The sequence below is a fragment of the Netta rufina genome (genome assembly GCF_964035555.1).
Source record: "Netta rufina genome assembly, chromosome: 6".
Lineage (NCBI taxonomy): Eukaryota > Metazoa > Chordata > Aves > Anseriformes > Anatidae > Netta > Netta rufina.
In genome coordinates this window covers 23713149-23728839 of record NC_140129.1, presented here as the reverse complement: position 1 = coordinate 23728839, position 15691 = coordinate 23713149, and the positions used below count along the sequence as shown (strand labels likewise).

The following is a 15691-nucleotide window of genomic DNA, read 5'->3' as shown; positions in this document are numbered from 1 at the left end:
GCAAAGCTGATAGAAAAGAGGGTAAGAAGTGAAGATCATAGTGCCTGTGGTGGGTGTCAACATGATCAACATTGGCTCTCTTCTTTGGTTTGCCTCTTGCAGATATTTTTTTTTTGTTTGATGGGATTATGGGACTAGTCTGTGTCAGTTTGCCAGACAGAAGATAAACAGCTGAGAAGAACAATTTATTTATGGATTTACTAGTATTGAGATGTAGAGGCAGAGGGTATTTCAGACCGTAAAAATGATCTCTGAAAATGCATAGCTCTCTTTATTGCAGTTCTCTAGAGTCCTTGCACACCTTTTCATGTTGTCTAGGGAGCAGAGCTGACTCACTCATGCCTTTCTAATATGCTCATTCCTACTCAAGTTATTGGAATTCAGAAGAATGTTTTCAGGTTCAATACTATTCACTAAGGAGAATGTCTGTAATTTAAGGTGCAAACAATTCCTGTTACCTGTCTCTTTCACTATACAGGGAACCCTGGATGTTGGGCTTATTGACTCTGTCTGTGCCTCAGACAACCCTGACAGGTATGTATAGCAACGTGGCCATCTCTCTGATTGGAAATTCCCTGACTCATTTTTGTAGGTAGGTCCCGGTTAGTTTACATTTGTTTAAACTCCTAAGAATTTAACTCACAAAGAAACTCAGCTAAAAGTACTTAGTTTCTTCCAAGTTATGCTACTTCCCAGGCACAAAGGTCACAAGTGTATTGTCTTTGAGTGAAAGTTTCAGTACACATTTCCATCTGAAGAGTGTGAACAATGTAATCTAAATGTCAAGAAATTATAGTTTTATCTAGTATTAACACTAAATAAAAATGTCCAGCAAGAGTAGTACTTCCAGTTTTTCAACAGAGCAATTTCAAGCTAATCTTGTAAATTTAAGGAAAAAAATAAAACAACACATTAAAAAAAAAAAAACACACACAAAACAACACATTAAAAAAAAAAACAAAACACAAAACAACACATTAAAAAACAACAACACAAAACAACATGGAATGAATTTAAAAATCTTTTTTAAGAATTTAAGAAATCTTTGTGATGCAGCAAAGCACAGGCCTCTAGTTCACAGATAAGTTAGCTTCAGATAAGAGATTATGGAGCATTTCATATCACTTTACATTAACATTTAATTATTTCCTGCACTGTTAACAGGTTCAGCCAGGGCCAAGCTTCTCACTGCAGTACTGAACTAAAATGTTAGCTACTAAGCTATTTACTTCTGTGTTCTGTTTGTTGTTGTTGTTGTTTTCTCTCACAGATTGCGGGGACTTTGTGGTTACTAGTTTAGAAAATGCATATTTTGGTAGCAAACTAAGATTTCTTTGAAGCAAGTGTTTTGCCCAGCCTGGACTCCTCAGAGTTAATCTGTGTCCCACTAAAAAAAAATAAAAATAAAAGAGCACAAATAGTAAGCTGAACAGGCAGAATTTCTTCATGAATCTGCTGAGGTACACTCTTCTGGAGTGTCAGTTGTTTGAGTTATGTTAAACAAATTCTGAGGAGAATGCTTATTTTTCAACCATATTTTTATGCATCTTAGTTTTATTTTCCGTAGCTTTTTTTGTCAGGATCAGCTCATCCTTCCTAAAACCAATCTCAGACCCATTTTCACTGTCACTGCTGGGAACTACATTTGCTACTGCATTACTGGGTTTAATAAGTATGAGCAGAACAGCTCTACTAGCCTAGCCCAGTGGTACTAGCACTAGCTCAACCCAATCAGAGGGTAGAGCAAAGTCCTGTGCTCTACCCAGGACATTTTACAGCTGGGCATTAGCTAATGAATGCGTTGTAGTCTTTGGAAATAGCTCTTGGAAAGTGTTTAATTCTATTTGTCTGGACTCTGCATTCATCAGTTTGCAGACCAACTGCACAAGGGATGCTCTTGGGAGTTTCTTCACTTCTCTGTAGTTTGTATTCCAAGAATCTTTCTGCATTGCCTATGGAAAGGCAAAGGACATGGCTTTGGGTGTGCTGTGATTTTAGATATTTGTATGACTTTGACTGATTTCTGATGCTTTTATTTTCTGGCAGACCAAACTCTTTTGTGATCATCACAGCAAATCGAGTGATACACTGCAACAGCGACACCCCTGAGGAGATGCACCACTGGATCTCCCTGCTGCAGAAACCAAAAGGCGAATCTAAGGTTGATGGCCAGGAATTCCTTGTGAGAGGTAAAAGGAAATGCATGCAGTTATGACATGTGAAACTCGTCTTCTGTTTGTGATTTGAGTGGGAGGTTTCAGTGTAGCTAATCCAAGCCAGTGTTCAGCTGCTTCCAAAACACAGCCATTGCCTGCCCCCTCCACCTTCCTGCCTGCTGTTGGCTGCCTCCTGTGCTCTGCTGGCACTGACTCTTGTCTGACTCCACATCAGGTGGGTTCAGAAAGATAAAACTTGAAAAATAAGTATTTCTTTATACGTTTATTTTTCTGGTGTTAGTTCCATAGCTTGTTTCAACATGTTGTCGAGCAAATGCCAGCAGGGAATAGGAGGGAGCATGGCTGTTGCTTGGGAGCAGCTGGCTTAGACCAACTATGACATGACACTGCAGCTTTTGTTTTCAGAAAGCTCTGTTTCTTCTGACACCTGTCATGTTGCGAGGGAGGGAGAGAGATCTTTGTAGGATTGCTGCTCTCCTCAGCTGAACAAACTAACCTGATTCTGATAGACATAGTGAAGTGAGAATAATTCTCTAAGGCTGAGCAAAAGATTTATATTCTGTCTCTAATTAGACCTCAGCTGGACATAGAGGCACTGATGCATGAGTAATGTTCGTGCATATAATACAAAATATTCTCCCTTTTTTCTCAAATATTTTTAAATTTCCTCAGTACTTTTAGCTCATTACATGTTCTCTAATATACAAAGACACTCGGGTCTCAATCTGTGGAAAGCAAACATTTGAGCAAATTGCCCTACATCTTCCAGAAAATATCTATGATGGAACACATGTAAAGGTCTGAGAGTGGTCATGTCAAGGCAGGAGTAGAGGAAGAAGAGAGTCACCAAGAAGTGGCATAAGCCTTCTATAATCCTGGTCTTAAACATTTCAAGGAGATTGTCTGATAACCTATGTTAACATTGGCAGGTGAATTCCCTTAAATTCAAAATACTTAATTGCAAGGCAACAGCTCCTTTTATTTCATTTTGTTCATTAAAGAAAAAAGTCTAAATATTCCTTTGCAATGTCAGTGTATGTGTTGCACTTCATGGTAAAACAGATGGCTATTTGAGAGGCTATTTGAGAACCACAAAGTCTGTCTCTTTATTTTTCCTTTACATGCAACCTCTAGGCTCAGTCCCACGTTCTTCAGACTTTTTGTCTTGTGGGTGGACATTGCTTTTTTCAGCTCTGAATAGAAAACTATCTATTCAACAGGTTTAGTAACACTGAGTGTAATTTTGTCTTTTATAGAACTGAATTGTTTTTTCTTCTTTTTCTTCTCCACCCCCACCCCACCTGTGAGGAATCTAAAATGAGAGAGAAAGTATTTTTCCTGATCACGGGAAGAAGACACATGTAATGCTTACAGATCATTCTACTACAAAATGTACCACCAAACCTTTTCCATGCAGGTTTGGTTAGGCATTTGGCATCTCTTTGGTAGAAATGAATTGTAAATGATTTATTCAGATGGCTGTGACTTGTGAGAGAAGCATCCTGGACAGAGAATGCCCTTATGGTGATGTCAAACTAAACCACAGCTCAATGAGAAAAACATACATAGGGCTGAAAAATAGAACAGTTCCATGAAAAAACTGTCTAATTTCTTAGAGTGACTGTGCAGGGTACTGCTATAGCCAATAAAGCAGAACTGGCAGGTCCCAGTACGAAGTTTTTGCAGAGAGTTTGAGTTCTGCTCCCAGAGTTAGAGAGTCACCAGGAAGAGACAAGGTTGCTGTTGTGGTGAACGACAACCACTGACATGTCTGTGTTCCTCCCTTAGGTTGGCTCCATAAAGAGGTTCAGAGCAGCAACAAGATGTCCTCTCTGAAGATGAAGAAACGCTGGTTTGTGCTGACAAACACTGCACTTGATTACTACAAGTCATCCGAGCGCACAGCTGCCAAGCTTGGCACACTTGTGCTCAACAGCCTCTGCTCCGTGGTGCAGCCCGATGAGAGGGTCTTTAAAGACACAGGTAAGAAGAGGAGCAAACAGTCATCAGCAGGCATTGAATGGGTGGAGTTGCCTGAAGAGGGGAGGGTGCAGGAAGGTAATGGTGTGTCTTGCTGAGATATGGTCTTGAGGGCTGTGGTTGCAAACTTCTTCCCCACACAAACCATAGGAGACTTGCAAAGGACTAGAGAACAGTGTGCAAGTGATGGCAGTTCCCTCACACCTGACAGAGATGCACAGTTCTTATATTTTTTCACTGAGTAGTGTCGCTCTTTATCTAAATGTTTTCCAAATGCATCCAAGTTCTTCATGCTCACATGTAACAGCACTAAGTAACTGCCATGATACAGCATGACCTATGTTTCTCTCTCTCGGATCGATGTTATTCCCTTAAATAACAATAACGTCATACACCTTAGTCTTTTTTGTAGCACTCAGCCTGCTAGAACCAAAAGATGACAAGGGCCTACGTTTGCTTTCTGTGCAGTGTGACACTGTTCTGGGAAGGCACGGTCTGCCACAATTCTCCATTGCTTGCACCTTGAGTTTGGGATGGAAATGAGCTTACGAGGCAAGGGGTAAACCCCCCTGACAAAGAAGGTGAAGCTTAGAACAAAACTTGAAATACTGGATTTTTGAGTACTGGAGTTGCTTGGGATATTTTTTAAAAGCTCTGGAAGCAAACTGCTAGCAGTGGGATACTGTGGTGTGTTAGTCAAGTGAAATGAGAAAGTTTCTTCTGCTCACTTGCAATAAATCCTCCACATTTGTGATCTCAACAGACACCTAGGGCTACCTGTAGTGGAATGAATTGTCATCGTCCTGACCTTTTCTCTCAGTTTGTCAACTACATGATTTTTAAAATTTATGAGAATTGGTTTGGCAGTGTGACTGGGTGCTGCGTGTAGGCTGGTCACTTTCTGAGCGATTAATAGCACAGTGAAGCCGAAACCCTGACTGTGAAAGTGAGCTGCCTGGTTGGCAGGGAAGTATTTATGTTACAGTGTGAGCTACTTGTGTCTTGGAAAGCTGTGTTTGTGCCAAAACCTGGATTGGGACTTTCCTGCTGGTAAGTCCATTTTGGGAATGGGGAATGTTATTGTTTACCCAGTCCATTTTAACCATACATAGCGTATGTAACAGAGTAGCAAGGGTTTTCCTCAGACAGGTGTTACAGACAAAAAGAGAAGGTAAAATGGAAGCAACTTTCACCTTCTAGCTTCTTTGTGTCTCTACAGGCTACTGGAACATAATTGTCCATGGGCGAAAGCACTCCTACAGGCTGTACACAAAGCTGCTGAACGAAGCCATGCGCTGGGCCTCTGCCATCCAAGGTGTCATTGACAGCAAAGTGCCCATAGAAACACCTACGCAGCAACTCATTCGTGACATCAGGGTAGGTACCATCATGCTGATTCCCTTGTGGCAACAAACAAGGTTGCTGTCATGGGGTAACAAAAAAGTAAAAGAAACCTAAATGACTGTATAACTAAATAATCAAATTTTATTTTGAATCAGCTTGCTAACTGATCTGCTTGAGTCTAGGTTATAACTGATGTGCAATTACAAATTGCATTTATACCAACAACTATGTGCAAATCTCCGCTTCATCCTTTCTTTTCCCTAAGCATCCTCTGAACACATATATAGAAACTCTAGCAAATTAAATATATAATCAGAAGACAGACCAAGGCATATATCATAAGCAACTTGCTGAGGGATTGAACAATACTAATAAAAAGGCATCTAAGACAAAGGGTTTGCCAGTAAATTGGTAGGACCAGTCAATGGAGGTGAAAAAGAAATGTGTAATAATGGTAACACATCTGAAAAACTGAATTAATTCTCTGCATAACTAATGACTACAGAGGAGTGCAGGGAAACTCCAGTATTGCAGCCTGCCTCTAAAAGGGATGAGTTTGAGAAACTTGCCAGCTGAGGTGTCAGTTAGAGGGATTGTGGAACATATCAATAAAACAGAGGGTGAAATATAGCCAAGATCTATTGGCAATAACTCTACAGCTCTAAAGGAACTGAAACGTGAAGTTACTGAATTACTACTGGCTGTAGAATGTAACCCTAGGCTACATGCTCCTAACGTTGAAGAAGTGGGAGGCAGCTAATGTGACTAAGCTATAAGAAAGGATTCAGGAGGGATCCAGGGAAATACAAACCAGCCATACTTGGCATATCTCCTAAAGGTCTTTGAGGGGATCAGCAAGCATGTGGATAATGGTGATCCTGGTCATAAAGTTTGCTTTAATTTCCAAAAAGCTTTGATAACTCTGTTAGCAAAGAAGGAAGGAGGAGGAATCATGCTGTATGTGCCTGTTAAATGCTTGCAGTAGGCACGAGCCACAAGCTGCATTTGGAATCAAGGCCCTGTGCTTGGTAACCCAGTATGGCTATTCTTACATTTTATTTTCAGAAATAATATACAGAGTAATTTCTATGTGTAAATTATTCTTTAGTCACCTCATCCCTCGATGGACCTTCCAGAATGTCAAAAAAGGTGGTTGATTTGACTCTAAATGTATAAGGACATCTTAGGAATGACTGTCCTCATTTGAGGATTTTGTTTTTTCCAGGAAAACAGCACAAACTTTGAAGTAGTGGAACAGACATACAGGAGGAACCCAATCTTGCGGTACACCCAGCACCCTTTGCATTCTCCCTTGCTCCCATTACCATATGGAGATGTTAGTGTCAACTGTAAGTATTTTACCCATATGACAAAATACTCTCTCATTTTAAGGATCAGTGAGGAGCCTGAGCAGCACAAAAGTGGTATATAAGCTCTCTGTGTAGGTGAAGTTCATCTGGGGCAGTGTTTCCCACAGGGTTCAGAGAGAGGGATTAGTCCCTTTCTTTTCACAGAAAAAGGGAGAATATAGTTTATCATCCATCTGGGGGATGTGCAGCCTGTCTTTGTGAGTTGCAACTGGGTTAAATAGTTCTAGTGTAAATCTTACAACAGGATTAAAACATGCAACTGGCAGTGGGATCGTATTTGTAGAGAAGCTACAAATGAATCATTTCTTCAAATACTTCAGGAACAGGAAAGAACTAGACTGTCTAATAGGCCCCCAGAAAACCAGTGTGAGAAAAAATTGAAGTCATAGCAGAAGTATGACAACTCTGTGTGTGTGTGTGTATCAACACAGAGACACCTTATGTGGGGAAACGTTATTTCTGGTAGGAAACTCTTCCTCTGTGAGATGCATCAAAGGATGCCAATTGAAGTGTCAGTAGCAGAGGTTATGTAGCAAGTCAATAGATCAGTAGAACAAGCTGACAGGACCAACTGGTCACCTACACAGAGGAGCTTAGGAGAGCAGTAGCTGAATTATTAATAACAACAAGCAATATCTCTCTCTTTAAAAATAACAAATTCTTTTGTACTACGCATTCAGTATTGTAAGGTTCCCAAAGTGTCTTAGGAGCACAAACATACCAAACAAGAGAGACTAAACAATATACAATGTGCACATTTGTGGTAGAGGCAGACAGCAGGGAAGCAGGAAGGTCAATGCCTGGCTCTTTAAGAGGTCTATAATAGCTTCCATGACCTCCCAGAGATGCCAGATGGTTTGTTTTTGACCATATGGGATGAAGCAATATTGGAGTTGCTCTGCTTTGGACTAGCAGGTAGAGGAAACTGCCTGTAATTTGCCATGTTCTGAGCATGGTTTGAGGAAGTCATCAAACTTACCTTGGGGGTGGAGACGGAAGGACTCAACATAAAAAGACCAGGCAAGAGTCTTTCCTGTTCTGTGGATGCTAAATTTTGCCTGTTGTTCAAAAACTTTTTTTTTGGGGGGAAGTAAAATAGATAAGAATAGGTTGGCAGTTTGGATCAGTTTGTCACTATTGTTTTTTTCCTTTAACTGAACTAGATTTCAACACTAATTTCCTTTAAAAACATTATTCTCCTTTTCTGTACAGGATATCCAAAAATGGATTTGCAGTGGTGACAAGTTAGATGTTGGCAAATACTAATTAAAACTGCATTTGCACATATAAAGGGGAAGCTTTAATGAATTTTGAGTAGAAATTTAGTTTGAAGAGATGAGCTAATGTAGATTCTCAGGTTCTGTTCTTCCATCACAGACTATACTATAGTTGTTTGTCCTACTGCTGGGCCTGTAGGAAATGGGGGAGATTCTTACCTGATGTCACCTTTATGATCATTCCTCAGTGCAACAAGAGAAGGGTTACAGCAGCTTACAGGATGAAGCGGTGAAGATCTTTAACTCCCTTCAGGAGATCGAGACAGTGTCTGACCCCATACCAATTATCCAAGGCATTCTGCAGACCTGCCATGATCTAAAGCCCCTTCGTGATGAAGTGTATTGTCAGCTCATCAAACAAACTAATCACATGCCACATCCCAACAGTACTGGGAACCTGCACCACTGGCAGCTGATGTCATGTATGAGCTGCACTTTTCTGCCGAGTAGAGGAATCCTTCGTTACCTCAAGTTCCACCTGAGAAGGTAAAAGCCCTTTTCATTTGCATTGTTTCCTTTGTCCCTACTTATCTTCCACTGCCTGGTGTACCTGTGTGTCTCACCCTCCACCTGTGCACATATCTTTCTGTGGTGTTGCAGCCTCCCACCTTTGTGCACAAATCTTGCTACCAGCTGTTCTGGTGTATTCAAACCCTGTCCCCCTTGCTACCCATCTGTTGTGTCAAAAGGATGTGGAAAGTAAGGCTACCTACCCAGAATACCATGAAACTGTGTTAAAGTGGATTTACAGCTGATCACCTACTGCTTACTAATGTCCTTATAAACATTCTCAGCCTGCAGGAAAGGTGAGAAACACACTTAATATTCACTGAAGTAGGTACTACCTTGCAGCAACCACAGACAAAATGTGTGTACTGTGGAGTAGCAGATATACCCTAAATCCAATTTACTGTTTTTCAGTGTTTGTTTGCTCAACGAAGCATGTAAGGCTTATAATTTGTATTTCTAATCTGCTTTAACCTCCAATTTTCATGAACCAAATTGTTTACATTCTTCCCAATTTATGTTCAGCATCTAGAGCAACTTTCTAAAGAGGTCTGCATTGGAACTAAGCTGCAGTCGTGTAGCCTCATTCCATTCATTAATGATAAAAAAGGCTTATAAAGTCTATTTGATTCCTTCCAAATGTGGAGAGAGTTGAAATCCAACAAGTAAAAAGAGATAATTCAGAATAAATTTTAAAAGCTTATATTTGACTCCATACTTTTTAATCTCAATTTTGTGAATTCAGATAGTTAATCCTCCTATCTTCAGCCAGTACTAAATTCTTGGAAGTTTGAACTGCTAATTTCATATAGCGCTGAGAAATGCCACTGAAGTGACTTTGGAGTGACTAGTGAAAGCAGGTTCTATAGTTTGGTAAATAACTGGGCTTATTCTTGTGGTGTTTGTGTTTGACATCTCTACTGAATTCCCTGCCTACAGTATTCCAAGTTACATGGCAATAAGCTTGTTTTCTGTTTCACTGTGTAATGGCTTTTTTTGCTTCTCTTTACAATTAGGGTAAAAGATCTCTTTCCAGGCTCAGAAATAGACAGATATGCACAATTCATCAGTGATTCTCTGAAGAGAACAAAGACAAGGGAGTTTGTACCCTCCCAGGAGGAAATACAGGCTCTTCTCACCCGTGAAGAAATGACCACAACAGTATACTGCCATGGCGGTGGCTCCTGTAAAATCACCATCAATTCCCACACAAGCGCTGGGGAGGTAATGCATTTACTAAATAACCAGATCTAAGCACACCTCTGTGTCTAGGTACTGAGCCTGCTGAAGGGACTTCTTTTCCTCATTCATCTCCAATTTTTCACGGTTTAGGGAATATATTCCTCTATATTCTTTCCTAGGAATATGATTTGACCACTGTCAGACTGTGGTCTGATGTAGATCGGTAGTTCCTATGACCTAAGTCAAGCCACACTGGCTTCCATCACCCCATCCAGCTCTCAGCAGTGTATCTCCATTCTGTTCTTTTCTGCGGCTGGTCCATCTGCACGGCCAGTGATTCCGCTAGCTCAGAAACACAAAATATTTGTTTATTTTCCTATTTTTTCCCCCCAATAAGCTAACTTCAGAAAGTGTGTAATGCCTACCCTGTGATCTGTCTCTGATTTTTGCAGGTGGTTGAAAAGTTGATCCGAGGCTTAGCAATGGAGGACAGCCGCAACATGTTTGCTCTCTTCGAACATAATCAGCAGGTGGACCGTGCTGTTGAGAGTCGAGTGATTGTGGCTGATATCTTGGCCAAGTTCGAAAGGTAGAAGAATGTTTCGTAGAACCTTTACTTTAACTCCTAGTTGGTTAAGTGAGAGTACCATCAGGTAGTTTTATCCAAAGCAGCTGCAGAGTTTCAAGCATTCACTTTGGTGTGAACTTCTCTTCGGTAAGGTTCAAGTGCTCTTTTTTTTCTATGTGGAAAACTATGTTCACATCTGTTTTGATAAGAAAGAAGCATTACTTATCACGCTTGTCAGGACAGAATTAGTAGTGCCTTTATCAAATAGTAATGGTTTCCTACCAGAGCTCAGAGAAGGGTTAAGTCATTTAATTGTCTTGATCATTCTCTTTCTCTGAAAGGGGATACTGTCTCCTGGCTTGTTTGTGGTAGGACAAGTGAATTATTACATAATGTCAATGTATTTAGAAGTACTAAGGGCTATCTGCAGATTGGAACAGCTTATAAAATGAAGCACCATCAAACCAAGGTATTTTCTTGCATAGTTACTTGTGTCATTGTGATGAATGGGGTGTGTTAATTTGGGCTACACAAGCAAATACCATCTGTAAGATCCTTGACCAGCCAAGGAAGTGGTATATAATGAAAGCGTTAAGAAATGACTCTGGTGCTGCTTTTCACATTTTTGGAACTGTAAGATTGTAGCTGCCAGTGTTTGCTTTGATGTTTTTCTAGACATTTCTGAGCTGCAAACAGTGACTGTTCCTTGCAGAGTTTATGAATGTGAACCCTACTTAGGGACCATCTCAGCAATATAAGTTTCAATGCCTCTTCCTTTGAAGTAATTGGCTTCATCACCACTAGTCAGACATGAAAATTAATCTATTTGGATAAATGATTCAGGGTACTCAGCTCAGTGCCCTCTACGAAAATGTCTTTATATCAACTAGCTTTGATAACATCTTGTCAATTTACCTCATAATAGCTTCATCAGAAGAGAGAGCAAAGATTTAAGTGGGCATAGAAAAGCAGCTCTAATTTCTTACTGTGGACTGTGATTTTGTGGCTAGGCATATAAAGAAAGCAGTAATTTGTAGAGAAAGCTGCCATTGTCTTATTTTATATTGGTTCTGAAGACGAAAATAAAATTGTTATAAATGGTGGCAAGATTGATGCTTTTCACAGTCAGAAGACTACACAGAAACAATATGTTAAAAATGGGAAGCGCTTTGTGTCCTCCCCATAACTCTTGCATTTATATAGAACTATTGATCCATTTTTTTTAATCAATTGTATCTGATAAGAACTTTGGGTCCTGCTGAAAGCAGGTGACTCAGAGAAGAAAATTGAATCCACCGGAAAAGTCTGCTGCACAAAGATTGCCCTGATAAATGGGGTGGTTCTGTATGCTTTTTGTTTTAGAAATCCAGAGGAACTTTTATTTCATGAGCACTGTGGACATCCCAGTACCATGGTTCTTCTGGTTACTATTTTTTTTCCCCCTCTCTCATTCTCTTTCCTATCGTACAGACTTGCTGGCTCTGAGGAAGAAGAGGAAGAAGGACAATGGCAGCTATATTTTAAACTTTACTGCTTCTTGGATATCGAGAATGTTCCCAAAGATGGAGTGGAGTTTGCTTTCATGTTTGAGCAGGTAAGCTGGCAGTGGGAGAATGATTTAGTTTCCAGGGTAGCAGAAGTACACCAGAGTATACAGAAAACTGGTTTAGCTTTACATGAGAAGTGTGAATGCTGGTCTGAACAGAAGAATTTATTGTCTCAGACTTTTGCCTGGAATCTAACAAGCAGATACGCAGAGAAATTCTCAAAGGAATAGGAGTATTAGAACAAAAGCAAGAAAAATTAACAGGCTTTCAAAAACTGAAGCACCAATTATAATAAAATGCTTTTAGAATTCATCTTTAATTTTGAAAGATAGGGAAATGTAGATAATAATTTAAGATGATTCTGTAAAATAGTTGCTTACAGAGTGCAAGTGTAAAGAAAATTGAAAAATCTAGCTGTTCGCTAGATCCAACTTACAAAAACAGTCAAACCTTGGGGTGTTATGGGAATTTACAAAGAAAATTATCTTTCAGGCAATTTCTTCTGATTAACGGGCACCAGAATATAGTACTATTGCAAAAAGACAAGAGAATTGTGTTGACAATAGTTTGCTGACTAATTTTTTAAGTCGCTATAGTTTGTAGCAACATGATGCTTGTTAGGCCAGAGATCACACTGGTATGAAATAACCCCACAATTAGGGATGCAAAAGTAAACTGAGTAGAGTAGCCAGCTGTGTGATTCAGCCCATCTTTTTTACTTCTAATGAACACTTTGATCTTGCCTCAGAATATGATATCTGTTGAAATTTAATTAATATGTGTTAAAGGGGTCAGTGCTATGAAGATTGAAACTGGCTGTTGATCAAGTTGTTGGCATGTACATCACACATACAATTGTTCCCCAAGAGGACTTTCTTGAAATGAAGGTTAAGTATTGTTAACTAAATGTCTAGGAAACAGTCAGGAACAGGACACAGTGCTCTGTGGAAACTCAGTTGTACCAAACTCTGAATTGACAAGGCTTTCAGTCTAGACAGCTTTCACTAGCAAAGGTTAGTAGAAAAAAGTAACAGGAGGAGAGCAGGAGTTATTGAGGTGTGTGAAGGATGAAGTAAAAAAAAAATAATATATAATAACACATTTTGGAGGAGGTGAAAGGTGCTGGTGTGCAATGAGGCCGAGGTTGAATGTCTCAAGTTTATTATATCCAACTTTATCTGTATTTGAATATTATCTCCACACAGGAGCTGCAGCCGGTAGAGTACTAAACAAATTGTCTCAATTTCTGGCTCTCCTATCTGTTACAGACCTAAAGAGTCTGTTAAAGACCTAAAGGTCCTTCTGAGATCTCCTTTCTGTCCAAGCCTGCAGAAAGACACATTCACCCCCAAGTCTGCTCATCCACCAGTTACAGACTTTGAATTCTTTATTATAATGTGTGCTTTGACCTCCTGAATTAGGTCTTTTCTGCAGGGACTGGCTTAGAATATCTACATGGACCCAGATGTCAATAGTGTGTTTCTGCCTTATAATGATTTGTTGTGTTTTTTTTTTGTTTTGTTTGTAGGCTCATGAAAGCCTCATAGATGGTCATTTTCCTGCACCAGAGGACACCCTGCAGCGCCTAGCAGCACTACGGCTGCAGTACCTTCATGGGGATTATTCTAAAATAAGTTGGACCCTTGATGGGATCTACCCAGTTAACAGACTAAAATCCAAAATACTGCACTCAACAAAGAGCAGTGGCACCACCAGTCACACTCTGGAGAGGAGGCGGACCAGCTTTCTTGAAGGGACATTGAAACGTAGCTTCAAGACAGGCTCTGTAAAGAAGCAGAAGGTAGAAGAGGAGCAAATGATGGAGATGTGGGTGAAGGAAGAGCTGTCAGCTGCTCGTGCAAGCATAGCACAGAAATGGACCAAGTTGCAAGGTCTCTCTCAGCATCAGGCTATGGTGAAATACATGTCCATCGTAAAGGAGTGGCCAGGTTATGGGTCAACCCTCTTTGACGTTGAGGTGAGAGATGTATAACCTCATTTAATGACTGCCAAGGAGAGTCATCAGCCTGTAGAACAGATACAGCTATGTATATTATATTGCTCAGCAGCAGAAGGGAATTTCAGGAATTGGCTGCATTTTGTCATAATAAGCTGAGAGTAAGCCTGTAGTAATACATATACAAAAAGGTGTGATGCAGAAAGCAGTAGATTTGGGGAAACTTTTCTGGGCTTAAGAAGGTGGTAGCTAGTAGAAGTGGAAGTAAAATGAAGCCATATTGTCCTTCACAGCAAAAAGCACAACTCTGTTCTGTAGCAATGTGACCACTCAAACTGGGTCAGTTAGACCACTGGGATTAGCCTGCTACTGCAGGAATCCACAGCTTCAGTATTTTTCATTTCTGTTGCTGCCCAGGTGGATTACCATGGGACGTTGCTTGCCCTTACTCTATCATCTGTAAAATAATGAGGAGAATCTTAACTTGCTAAATCTCTTTAAAATCTGATTAGAATTGTTAAGTACTACAATTATTTGTTACTCAAATGATATTTATGCACAGCCATGTCACTTCTATATCTTTGCAGAGGAGTGCCTACAAGATTCCTTCTGTAGACATACTATTTTTTATATTGGGCTGGAGAAATTAAATATCCTACAGGATCCAGAAAAGGAGAGCTTTTCCTTGAATCAAAGATGATTTGATACTCCACTGCATTTAAGCAAAATTTTGTGTTTCTGTTTCTGCAGTGCAAGGAAGGTGGATTTCCAAATGATCTTTGGCTTGGAGTCAGCACAGAGAATGTGTCTGTCTACAAGCGCGGGGACCCTAAACCACTAGAAACTTTCCAGTATGAGCACATTGTTTTCTTTGGAGCTCCACAACCTAACACCTTCAAAATTACAGTGGATGAGAGAGAAATGTTCTTTGAAACGTCCCAGGTATGTGAAAGCACAAGACATGTTATATTTGCAGTTTTACTAGCACTCCAGTAAAGCCCTAATTTCTAAGGACAAGACAAGGTTATAGGCAAGAACTTCTGCTGAAGGGACAGGGCAGGCAAAGAAAAAGATGAAGGGACCTTAAACCTAGAGAGTCAAGGTATCTATCTTGAAAACAGAGATATACATAAAAAAGAATGATGGTTAAAAAGTGAAGGAGGTTGAGTGTCTCCCATGGCACTCGGAATTTCAAATTTTGGGTGCTCATGAGTGTGCATCCTGTCAGTTAATTCATTCCCTTCCAGTTTATAAATGTGGAGTTCACAAAATCAGAAAATAAAGATGTTTAGTAGCACTAAAGGTGCTTTTCTTTGAGCTACAAGACAGAACACAAACTTGTCAAGTACTAAAAGGTGCTGCTGTAAGATCAGAGCTCTCTCCCACCAGAATCACAGTCCCAACTGGTGTATTAGCTCTATCCTGAATGTACCTCAGAGGAAACTTAGGTCTTTTTATGCACAGTGTGCACAACTAAGAACATGCTAGAGTAATCTAGAGAAGCACATATATGTTTCAAAAATGCTTGCAAATATGACAATGAATTCTGCTGTTTATGAGTAAAAAATACTCCCCTCAGTCAGTCTGCCACTGTATTTCACTTGATGTCTTCCCATTCTTGTGTTGGGAAAGACTGGAACCAGTCATTCTCAATTTGTCTTTCCCAGGCAGCCCAGGATTTTGTAGAGTTCTGCCATATCCTTCTGTCAGCTTTTTTCCATATTGAAACATCACATTCTTTTTAACGTTTATTTGTAAAGATGCCATTGCATACCTGTTACT

The 15691-nt window shown here is 40.0% G+C and overlaps 1 protein-coding gene across 1 annotated transcript in view; it reads left to right on the top strand.

Annotated features, from left to right (window-relative positions):
• The window catches only part of LOC311211127 (unconventional myosin-X-like), a 59242-nt gene that overhangs the window by 41033 nt on the left and 2518 nt on the right, over positions 1-15691 (top strand). Inside the window, exons 23-33 of the mRNA XM_084289667.1 lie at positions 479-534; positions 2047-2189; positions 3966-4160; positions 5377-5534; positions 6727-6850; positions 8337-8634; positions 9672-9879; positions 10290-10426; positions 11876-11999; positions 13481-13930; positions 14660-14851. Coding sequence (XP_084145793.1) covers positions 479-534; positions 2047-2189; positions 3966-4160; positions 5377-5534; positions 6727-6850; positions 8337-8634; positions 9672-9879; positions 10290-10426; positions 11876-11999; positions 13481-13930; positions 14660-14851 — 2085 coding nt within the window. The remainder of the gene's footprint in view (positions 1-478; positions 535-2046; positions 2190-3965; positions 4161-5376; positions 5535-6726; positions 6851-8336; positions 8635-9671; positions 9880-10289; positions 10427-11875; positions 12000-13480; positions 13931-14659; positions 14852-15691) is intronic.